The 12241-nt window shown below is 38.5% G+C and overlaps 1 protein-coding gene and 1 long non-coding RNA gene across 16 annotated transcripts in view; one reads left to right on the top strand and one right to left on the bottom strand.

Moving 5' to 3' along the window:
* Positions 1 to 12241, bottom strand: part of LOC129047759 (uncharacterized) — a 49479-nt gene that overhangs the window by 1414 nt on the left and 35824 nt on the right. The gene's annotated exons all lie outside the window — the stretch shown is intronic.
* The window catches only part of KIF27 (kinesin family member 27), an 88027-nt gene that overhangs the window by 56213 nt on the left and 19573 nt on the right, over positions 1 to 12241 (top strand). For all 15 annotated transcript variants that reach the window (XM_024252801.3, XM_024252802.3, XM_054520103.2 and 12 more), the window contains one exon: positions 6778 to 6993. In XM_024252801.3, the coding sequence (XP_024108569.3) occupies positions 6778 to 6993 (216 nt within the window). The remainder of the gene's footprint in view (positions 1 to 6777; positions 6994 to 12241) is intronic.

Here is a 12241-nt window from a genome sequence, read left to right as displayed (position 1 = left end):
AAAGCAAATAGATGAGAGCTTATTAACTTAGCAGAAGAGAAGATGCTGCATTCCAAGTACCTAGAGAAACATAAATGAGAGCCAGGCCAAGATCCTACATATATGCTATCACCACACATCTTACCAGCTTTTTAATACCTGACTCTGAAATGTGATAGGCATTTTAGGAATGCTTTAGATGTTTTCCTTTTTTAAAAATAACAGTTTTAGAGAGATAAAATTCACATAGAACATCAAAAAGACTCAGAAATGAAGGGACCAAGATTTTCAGAAGGCAGGAGTAGCATAAAGATGAAAACAGGGCATAGTCATTAAACTATTTTTTCTCACTGTGGGACCGATTTATTTTCTGAAGATTGAACCAGGCACAGCAAAGGTTGTGATAAGTCAAAAAACTCCAAATAGGGAATGAATGTAAGTCTGCATATGAATTGTGAAACAGCTATTTCCTAATCTCTACTTGGATCTAAGAATGCTGGCAGCCAGATTTATACTTCCTAGCCGGAGATTGGCATATTTTCTGAAACATCTAAAAAGATATGAAAACTCTTAAATTTGGAAGCCCCCACTTAAATAAGTGGCCCACATATATGCTATTACCACAAATCTTATCTGCTTTTCGATACCTGACTCTGAAATATGATGGACATTTCAGCAATGCCACTATTAAAGACAGAAAACAAAACAAAAGGAAAAAATACACTCAGAGACATTAGAGATAGAGCAAGAAGCTGAAAAAACTTCACAGAAATCTTAATATCCTCAATGTGGTAAAAGATGACTATCTATAAAGAACTACAAGTTATTAAAAACATGAAAGAACTCTTGGAAATTAAAAGGGTGGGAGGATAGGCAGGGCGCGGTGGCTCACACCGATAATCCCAGCACTTTGGGAGGCCAAGGCGGGCAGATCACTGGAGGTCAGGAGTTCGACACCAGCCTGACCAACATGGTGAAACCCCGTCTCTTCTAAAAATACAAAAATTAGCCAGGCGTGGTTGTGGGCACCTGTAATCCCAGGTGCTTGGGAGCTGAGGCAGGAGAATCACTTGAACCTGAGAGGCAGAGGTTGCAGTGAGCCGAGACCATGCCATTGCACTCCAGTCTGGGTGACAAGAGCAAAACTCCATCTCAAAAAAAAGGGTCAGAGGATAAAGTTGAGGAAATATTCCAAAAAGTAAGTAAAAATATAAGTTAATAGAAAGTAGGAGCAAAACATTTTTAATTGGCAGATAAATCCAGAAAGCCCAAGATCCAAGTAATGGGAATTCCAGAAAGATACAACAGAGAAAACAGAAAAGAGGAGATTATCAAAGACATCATATAAAAAATTTTCTCAACACCAGTAATGTGAGACTCTAGGCCTCTCACGTGCAGAGACACACATAGGCTCAAAATAAAGGGATGGAGGAAGATCTACCAAGCAAATGGAAAACAAAAAAAGGCAGGCGTTGCAATCCTAGTCTCTGATAAAACAGACTTTAAACTAACAAAGATCAAAAGAGATAAAGAAGGCCATTACATAATGGTAAAGGGATCAATTCAACAAGAAGAGCTAACTATCCTAAATATATATGCACCCAATACAGGGGCACCCAGATTCATAAAGCAAATCGTTAGAGACCTACAAAGAGACTTAGACTCCCACACAATAATAATGGGAGACTTTTAACACCCCACTGTCAACATTAGACAGATCCATGAGACAAAAAGTTAACAAGGATATCCAGGAATGGAACTCAGCTCTGCACCAAGCGGACCTAATAGACATCCACAGAACTTTCCACCCCAAATCAACACAATATACATTCTTCTCAGCACCACATCACACTTATTCCAAAATTGACCACACAGTTGGAAGTAAAGCACTCCTCAGCAAATGTAAAAGAACAGAAATTATAACAAACTGTCTCTCAGACCACAGTGAAATCAAACTAGAACTCAGGATTAAGAAACTCACTCAAAACCGCTCAACTACATGGAAACTGAACAACCTGCTCCTGAATGACTGCTGGGTACCTAATGAAATGAAGGCAGAAATAAAGATGTTCTTTGAAACCAATGAGAACAAAGACACAACATACCAGAATCTCTGGGACACATTTAAAGCAGTGTGTAGAGGGAAATTTATAGCACTAAATGCTCACAAGAGAAAGCAGGAAAGATCTAAAATTAACAGCGTAACATCACAATTGAAAGAACTAGAGAAGCAAGAGCAAACACATTCAAAAGCTAGCAGAAGGCAAGAAATAACTAAGATCAGAGCAGAACTGAAGGAGATAGAGACATAGAAAACCCTTCAAAAAATCAGTGAATCAAGGAGCTGGTTTTTTGAGATCAACAAAATTGATAGACTGCTAGCAAGACTAATAAAAAAGAAAAGAGAGAAGAATCAAATAGACACAATAAAAAATGATAAAGGGGATATCACCACCGATCCCACAGAAATACACACTACCATCAGAGAATACTATAAACACCTCTACGCAAGTAAACTAGAAAATCTAGAAGAAATGGATAAATTCCTGGACACATACACCCACCCTCCCAAGACTAAACCAGGAGGAAGTTGAATCTCTGAATAGACCAATGACAGGCTCTGAAATTGAGGCAATAATTAATAGCTTACCAACTGAAAAAAGTCCAGGACCAGACAGATTCACAGCCGAATTCTACCAGAGGTACAAGGAGGAGCTAGTACCATTCCTTCTGAAACCATTCCAATCAATAGAAAAAGAGGGAATCCTCCCTAACTCATTTTATGAGGCCAGGCGTTGAGGGGACATATCTCAAAATAATAAGAGCTATCTATGACAAACCCACAGCCAATATCGTACTGAATGGGCAAAAACTGGAAGCATTCCCTTTGAAAACTGGCATAAGACAGGGATGCCCTCTCTCACCACTCCTATTCAACATAGTGTTGGAAGTTCTGGCCAGGGCAGTCAGGCAGGAGAAATAAATAAAGGGTAGTCAGTTAGAAAAAGAGGAAGTCAAATTGTCCCTGTTTGCAGATGACATGATTGTATATCTAGAAAACCCCATCGTCTCAGCCCAAAATCTCCTTAAGCTAATAAGCAACTTCAGCAAAGTCTCAGGATACAAAATCAGTGTGCAAAAATCATAAGCATTCTTATACACCAATAACAGACAAACAGAGAGCCAAATCATGAGTGAACTCCCATTCACAATTGCTTCAAAGAGAATAAAAGACCTAGGAATCCAACTTACAAGGAATGTGAAGGACCTCTTCAAGGAGAACTACAAACCACTGCTCAATGAAATAAAAGAGGATACAAACAAATGGAAGAACATTCCATGCTCATGGGTAGGAAGAATCAATATCATGAAAATGGCCATACTGCCCAAGGTAATTTATAGATTCAATGCCATCCCCATCAAGCTACCAAGGACTTTCTTCACAGAATTGGAAAAAACTGCTTTAAAGTTCATATGGAACCAAAAAAGGGCCCGCATCGCCAAGTCAATCCTAAGCCAAAAGAACAAAGCTGGAGGCATCACGCTACCTGACTTCAAACTATACTACAAGGCTACAGTAACCAAAACAGCATGGTACTGGTAGCAAAACAGAGATATAGACCAATGGAACAGAACAGAGCCCTCAGAAATAATACCACACATCTACAACTATCTGATCTTTGACAAACCTGACAAAAACAAGAAATGGGGAAAGGATTCCCTATTTAACAAATGGTGCTGGGAAAACTGGCTAGCCATATGTAGAAAGCTGAAACTGGATCCCTTCCTTATATCTTATACAAAAATTAATTCAAGATGGATTAAAGACTTAAATGTTAGACCTAAAACCATAAAAACCCTGGAACAAAACCTAGGCAATACCATTCAGGACATAGGCATGGGCAAGGACTTCATGTCTAAAATACCAAAAGCAATGGCAACAAAAGCCAAAATTGACAAATGGGATCTAATTAAACTAAAGAGCTTCTGCACAGCAAAAGAAACTACCATCAGAGTGAACAGGCAACCTACAGAATGGGAGAAAATTTTTGCAATCTACCCATCTGACAAAGGGCTAATATCCAGAATCTACAATGAACTCAAACAAATTTACAAGAAAAAAACAACCCCATCAACAAGTGGGCGAAAGATATGAACAGATGCTTCTCAAAAGAAGACATTTATGCAGGCAACAGACACATGAAAAAATGCTCATCATCACTGGTCGTCCGAGAAATGCAAATCAAAACCACAATGAGATACCATCTCACACCAGTTAGAATGGCAATCATTAAAAAGTCAGGAAACAACAGGTGCTGGAGAGGATGTAGAGAAATAGGAACACTTTTACACTGTTGGTGGGACTGTAAACTAGTTCAACCATTGTGGAAGACAGTGTGGTGATTCCTCAAGGATCTAGAACTAGAAATACCATTTGACCCAGCCATCCCATTACTGGGTATATACCTAAAGGATTATAAGTCATGCTGCTATAAAGACACATGCACACATATGTTTATTGTGGCACTATTCACAATAGCAAAGACTTGGAACCAACCCAAATGTCCAACAATGATAGACTGGATTAAGAAAATGTGGCACATATATACCATGGAATACTATGCAGCCATAAAAAATGATGAGTTCATGTCCTTTGTAGGGACATGGATGAAGCTGGAAACCATCATTCTCAGCAAACTATTGCAAGGACAAAAATCCAAACACCGCATGTTCTCACTCATAGGTGGGAATTGAACAATGAGAACACTTGGACACAGGAAGGGGAACATCACACACCAGGGCCTGTTGTGGGGTGGGGAGAGTGGGGAGGGATAGCATTAGGAGATATACCTACTGTAAATGACGAGTTAATGGGTGCAGCACACCAACATGGCACATGTATACATATGTAACAAACCTGCACATTGTGCACATGTACCCTAGAACTTAAAGTTTTATATATATAGATATATATATAAAAATAAAGAAATAGCCCATCAAGGGCCCAGCAAAATGAGTACCCAAAACATATCACTGTGAAGGTTTGGATATACTGAGGAAAAAAGAAGGTCCTGAAAACGTCTAGACAAAAAAGACTCTACTTGTAAGTTACAAGAATCAGAATGGCATTGGACTTCTCAGCTTTCCTCATTAGAAGTTTAAGATCTGAAGCAATCTTTAAACTCATGAGGAAAATTAAGTCTAATAAATAATTTTCTTCTTAGCCAAACTCTCAATCAAATGTGAAGCTAGAATAAGCATTTTCAGGTAAAAAAAAAAAAAATCTCCCATCAAGCCTGTCCAGGGAAACTACTAGAGAATGTGCTCCACAAAAATAAGGGTACAAACTATGACAAAGGAAGACTCAGCATTCTGAAAATGTGCTCCAACATGGAAATTCTCAGGAAATACCAAAGGGAAGACCCAGGACAACTAGGTCTAGTGTGGAGTAGGAGGATGGATGCTCCAGGCAAAATGTTTCCAGAAAAGAATAGGTTGAAAATATTTCCTGATAAGTGTGATCAAATGAAAAACTGTTGAGGAATTTTATAGTTCTGTTGGAGAAGAATTAGCTATAAGGTGCAATAAAAAGTTGTATCAAAACAGAAGCATGATCATTTCACACTAGATAGTTCACCTGTGAATAACAAAGTTATCATAATGAAAATGAATATTGATTTAACTAAAAACTGTAATGTAACTTATATTGGGAGAATGGAGGAGGATGGGAAGTAGAGTAGGTATAAGAGTGCTAAATCCTTATCTCCCATAATACACAGTCAGTAGACAATGTCTAAAATTGATAATGCCATTTAGAAACATGGACATAAATACCAGAAGAACCAACTGAAAAGGTTGAAGGTGGCCGTCTGGGAGTAGGATTCAGTTAAAAGCTTGGGGGAGGGGAATGCTTTTTTAAAATTATAAACCTTATGATAGTATGTGTCTATATAATAAACCTTATGGTAGTATATACAAATAATTACTGTGAAAGTATTTTACAAATTACCTGAAATCTGACCATAGTGAACATCTCCATAAATCTGGCCATATTTTCTGATCAGAATGAAATACGAGTAAAAACAAATTATATGTTTAAGCCAAACAATCATATGTTTAAACACACCACATCTCGACCCCTAGTAAATTGTAACATAATTCTACAATGTAGAATGTGAGCCAAGAAAGAAAAGTTCAATTTAGAAAATAAGAAAAAAGAAAAATACTGCCTCTGAAAATCTAGTCAAGGCAATCCTTGGTAGTAAACTCAGAGTTTAAATAGACTTTTTTTTTAAAAAAAGGCATTCAACTTAAGATTTTAGAAAATGAATACCCCAGTCGGGTGTGGTGTCTCATGTCTGTAATCTCAGAACTTTGGGGGGCTGAGGCGGGTGGATCACCTGAGGTCAGGAGTTCGAGACCAGCCTGGCCAACATGGTAAAACCCCGTCTCTACTAAAAATACAAAAAATTAGCTGCGCGTGGTGACGAGCGCCTGTAATCCCAGCAACCAGGGAGGCTGAAGCAGGAGAATCGCTTGAACCTGGGAAGCGGAGGTTGCAGTGAGCTGAGGTTGCACCATTGCACTCTAGCCTGGGGAACAAGAGCAAAACTACATGTCAAAAACAAAAAAAGAAAATGAATACCCCCTCCCTCAAAAAAATCGATGGGAGAAAACAATAATGTAAAAACTAAAAATATATTCATTTAGCAATTTTCTCTATGTTTTTCCTAATTTTTATGCAGTCTAGATTTCTAGTAACTGTTTTTGGGGTGTCTGGTGGGTTGTATCTTTTAGGCCTTAAACACAGATAGTTTGAAAATATCAACTCGCCTGAACTTATTGGAACAAGAGTTGTCTGAAAAGAATGTGCAGCTCCAGACCAGTACAGCTGAGGAGAAAACAAAGATTTCAGAACAAGTTGAAGTCCTCCAGAAAGAAAAGGATCAGCTCCAGAAACAAAAACACAGTGTGGATGAAAAACTTAAAAATGGTAGAGTGTTATCACCTGAAGTAAGTCAGTATTCTTTGGAACTGGAGGTGCTGTATGATGGATCACTAGAGTGATTTCCTCAGTCTTTTTCACATAATCATAAATATTATCTGGTAAACTTGGTTCCTTGAGATTTTGTCAGATGTAGTGAGTTCACCTGGCACTTATTTGGCACCATAAACCATGCTTGACTAGAGACTGAGATATCCTTACATAGTGGTCCACGGACATGGCCCCTTCCTGGCACTGCCAGGCATTTGGAAACTATTACTTTCCTTGAGTGTATTTGCCTCCTCAGCTGGGGTTTCTCGTCTGAAATCACAGAACATAGAAAATGATTTGAGGGACTCTTCTGGAGGGCACCTGACTTTTCTCTATACCTATTTCTTGAACGATACTAGGTAATTTATTACATACAAGAGATGCCTAAGGAATTAGGGGTTAATTCTTTCCATGAAACCTTGGTTTAGAAGGCCCAATGTCCATACTATGTCCAGCCAAATAGATGCACAAAATTCCAATCCCAGTAAAAGACCTTTTAGTTATAGTTACAGTTTTTTTAAGACTATAGTTTTAGTTATAGTTTTTTAAAACTATGTAGAAGATGATTCATTTATGGGCTGTCAAATTGCCCCAGACTTTGTCTTTTTTCAAAATTTTCAGTCAGTTGGCAGTGGTACCTTTACCTTACTTCATCAGAGAAAGATGAATTTTTGAATCTGAACTTCCTCTGCAAATATTTATTGTTGGTGTCTCATCATTACCAAAGCAAGGGAAAATTGCTAAGAGAAGGTGAAGAGCTGAGAATCACACACATTGGTGAATCTTGTAGTGTTTTAGTTTGGAGCAAGTGACAGGAAGTTGTGGGGGCTAGTTAAGAAATAGGAGCAAGGATAACATCAGATTGTTGCTCATTGAGAATTGATGAAAGGATTGACTTACAAATCAATCCTTGATTGGGGGCTAAGTGGCAGTTGAAAGGAACATTATAGACCTCTGTTGCCCTGTTTTATAACTTAAACTGGGTAGCTGTGCAGAGGAACAGAGAGCCAGGCTGTCCTCCCAAGGTGTTAAATTGGAGCCCAAGGGTTATAGATTTGAAGACATGAGAGCCTAAGATACAGCAGAATTCAAATATTTAAGGAATTCTGCCTGCCTGTGACTATTACTAAGCTCTATAGAAGATAGAAGAAGCAAAAACAAAAAAAAAAACAAAAAAAAACAAAAAAAAAAACACCCAGAGTATTATGTTTCCCTTGAGAAATTAATACTGTATTTGGGAAAACAGATAGAAATATAAGAAAACTCTAAACTCTGAAGGACATTGAAAATCAAGTTGTGGATAATGTATTACAGCTGTACCTCTTACATTATTTATTCAAAGCAATGAAGTGATCATTTGGGGAAAGATTCATCAAGGCAGCCTCAGTAGATCAGAATCTTGAGCTAGATTATGAGAAACATGATATGCACTGGCAGATACAAGAAAGAAGTCCGTTTTAGACAGAACATCTTTGAATAAGGCACAGAGATGAGAATTAACAAATTATGTTTGCAGTAGGGTAGAGTTCCATTAATATCAAGAAACATTTAGGTTTCTATTTCATGTGGGATCCTGGAACAAAAAACATTATTTACAGATTTGTGGTGAAAATATAGTACGGTACATGATACCTATTTTGCAGCTATTCTGGACTGGGGTTTGAGGGAATGATGAGCCTCCTACAACTGGTAGAGTTCTACTTAGTCACATGAGCTTCTATGCACCTTTCTTCCACATGGTTGGTTCTTAGTGTAGCTCTCAAGTGAGGCTCTGCTCTTATCACGATTTTAAAGCCAAGGTTAATATTCCAAATAGATCTGTCACTAGCAGATGATCGAGAACATGAGATTCTGATGTGACACAAGGTATCAATAAAATCTAGTTGGAATGGTTTGCTATCTTAATGTCTTTAAACTTGTTTAGGATAATTTTCTCTTTCCACAGTAAATTAAAATATTTTTCCTAATTTTATTACTTTATGGAAATGGATAGAAAGATTTTAGATCATTACACTAATAGAAGATTACCCAACAATTTACTACAGACAAGTCACACCGCTTTTTTTTTTTTTTGGTAAAATCCAGAAACTAAAATTAAAGACTACCTGAACTTTAGATTTCTAATAATACAGAGTAGTTGCTTAATAAGTAGGGAGGAAAATATAAGAACTATTATGTTTATCTAATCTTTTAAACTTAATTTCTCATTTTATGATGAGAACATACTTTTTTTTTTTTTTGAGATGGAGTCTCACTCTGTCACTCAGGCTGGAGTGCAGTGGTGCCATCTCGGCTCATTGCCTCCGTCTCCTGGGTTCAAGCAATTCTCCTGCCTCAGCCTCCCGAGTAGCTGGGATTACAGATGTGCGCTATCATGCCCAGCTAATTTTTTTTTTTTTTTTTTTGAGAGGGAGTCTTGGTCTGTCACCAGGCTGGAGTGCAGTGGCGCGATCTCGGCTCACTACAACCTCTGCCTGCCTGGTTCAAGCGATTCCCCTGCCTCAGCCACCCAAGTAGCTGGCACTGCAGGCACACACCATCATGCTTGGCTAGTTTTTTGTATTTTAGTAGAGATGGGGATTCACCATGTTGGCCAAGATGGTCTCGATCTCCTGACCTCGTGATCCACCCACCTCGGCCTCCCAAAGTGCTGGGATTACAGGCGTGAGCCACCGCGCCCAGCCTAATTTTTGTATTTTTAGTAGAGACAAGGTTTCGCCATGTTGGTCAGGCTGGTCTCGAACTCCTGACCTCAAGTGATCCACCCGCCTCAGCCTCCCAAAGTGCTGGGTTTACAGGCCTTGAGCCACCACACCCTGCCAAGAACATATAATTTATAAGGAAATCTCTGCAGTGCTTGCTCAAAAGTTGTCGTTAGTTTTTTGTTTCATTTTACTTGGTCTCTGGACCAGCAGCAACAGCATCACTTGGAAGCTTGTTAGAAATGCAGATCCTCAGCCCCCAAGTGGACCTGCTGGATCAGAATCTGAATTCTAGTGAGCTCCTGGGTACACATTAAAGTTGAAAAGCAGTGCTCTATCATAAAGCAGAGTCAACTCTTGATAACCTGTGGTTTGTATTGTGGCAAATTTTTCATCCCAGGATAGTTACCCATTGCCATGTATCTTGTCAACCTACACCTATTGCTGAGTTAGAGAACTACAAACACTGATATGCTGCAGCCTCACTGGAGCGGGCTGTCCTTGGGTTTCTATATTCACACTACCTTATATTATCTCAGTACTTCCTTAACTTAGATCCAAAACCATAGAAACTGAATTTATACGAAATTATCCTCAGCCACGTATAAAGGCACTCTTCACATTTGTTTTTGATAAAATATAGTCACAGTATGAATTCAAAAGTCAAGTACAGTAAAGTCCTCACTGAACATTGTGGATAGGTTCTTGGAAATTGTGACTTTAAGAGACACCATGTACATCAGGTCCTCAAACTACATTGTTTTCCTTCAACATAGTTGCTTTTGTTACAAAGTTAATAAGAAAAAAAATTTGTTTCGTTATATATTGTTTCTCTTAAAATCACAGTTTCCAAGAACCTATTGATGATAAGGACTTACTCTATATTGGATAATTCACTTTTATTTGTGGCTCCTCTTATTCGTTCACCTAAATACATTTTAGTATTTAAGGGGTTTTTTTTCCTGAAAAGGTGAATATTATTTTATTCCTTATGGAGCAATTATCAAACCATCAAATTCCATATGGTTAGTGATTGCACAGAGAAACAGAATGGCTGGTGAACAGTTTTCTTTAGGTAGATCAGAAATATTCACACTATTGGCCAGGCATGGTGGCTCACCCCTGTAATCCCATCACTTTGGGAGGCTGAGGCAGGCAGATCACCTGAAGTCAGGAGTTCCAAGACCAGCCTGGCCAATGTGGCAAAACCCCTTCTCAACTAAAAATACAAAAATTAGCTAGGCGTGGTGGCATGCACCTGTAATCCCAGTTACTTGGGAGGCTGAGGCAGGATAATTGCTTAAACCCAAGAGGTGGAGGTTGCAGTGAGCTGAGATCCCACCACTGCACTCCAGCCTGGATGACAAAGTGAGTGAGACCCTGTCAAAAAAAAAAAAAAAAAAAGAAAAGAAATATTCACATTATTTTCCTTTGGGATGTTAGGGGGAGGAGTGGAGAGAAATAACATGGGTCCTGTAACCAAGGACACATAAAAATTTTTTTCTCTTCTTTCTTCATTAAGTCAACAGATATTGAGTTCAAACTATGTGATAGGTACTGTGCTAGGCAATAAGGGTGTGCAGATGGACAAGATAGTCTGCCACAGGAACTTATCGAGGTGGCCTCCACAATAGGTATAGGTATACGGAAACATATATCCAAATCTCACCAATCTGAAGTACTTCCTTACCATAGATTTGTATCACCATCATAACATGTATTTGGATAGTTCAAAGAACTGGAAGAGCTGGGCATGATGGCGTGTGCCTGTAGTCCCAGCTACTCAGGAGGGCAAGGTAGGAGGTTCGCTTGGGCCCAAGAGTTTGAGTTCAGCCTGGGCAACATAGCGAGACCCTGTGTCCAAAAAAAAAAAAAAAAAGAACTTGTAGGTTTTCCTACAGGGATTCATCGATCTTCTCTAGTATGTGAAAAAATACTACATTGCCCTGTTTTTAACACCTACATTTTCCTTCTAATAACATTTCATAGGAATCTTATGAAATATTTCAGATACTTAAATCCTCACTACTTTTTTATGCCATATTGTGCTTTTTTATTACTAGTTCTTAATAACTTATTCTAACATTTAGAATAAGTTATTCCCTCTAGGCAGTATATTGTTTTGATAGATCACTGAAGGGACAACAGTGAGTCTCTAGATCTCACTAGTGGAAATATTGACACATAATATGCACTTTAGGGGTTATGGAGGAGATATATGACAATACTGCTAATCCTGTGGGCTTAGGCTTTGTTCAAGTATATGCCTTGGATTAGATGATCAGCATTTGTTGTATAACCTTGGAACATTTCAGAACTCCCCTAAACTTCTGTCTTTTCCATTTTATTCCATCAGGTTTATTGTGACGGCTTAATGATTACGTTAATATGTTTGTGTGTGTGTGTGTGTGTATGTGTGTGTATACACACATGTATACACACACTGCATTATGTGGCATAGCAAGCACTCCAAAAACATTTTCCTAAAATCTAGTACAAGAGTGGTAATGTCCATTAGACTCAA

The sequence above is a fragment of the Pongo abelii genome, chromosome 13, assembly GCF_028885655.2.
Source record: "Pongo abelii isolate AG06213 chromosome 13, NHGRI_mPonAbe1-v2.0_pri, whole genome shotgun sequence".
NCBI classification, from domain to species: domain Eukaryota; kingdom Metazoa; phylum Chordata; class Mammalia; order Primates; family Hominidae; genus Pongo; species Pongo abelii.
Note: the sequence above shows the minus strand (reverse complement) of the source record. Positions and strands in the feature narration are given on the sequence as shown.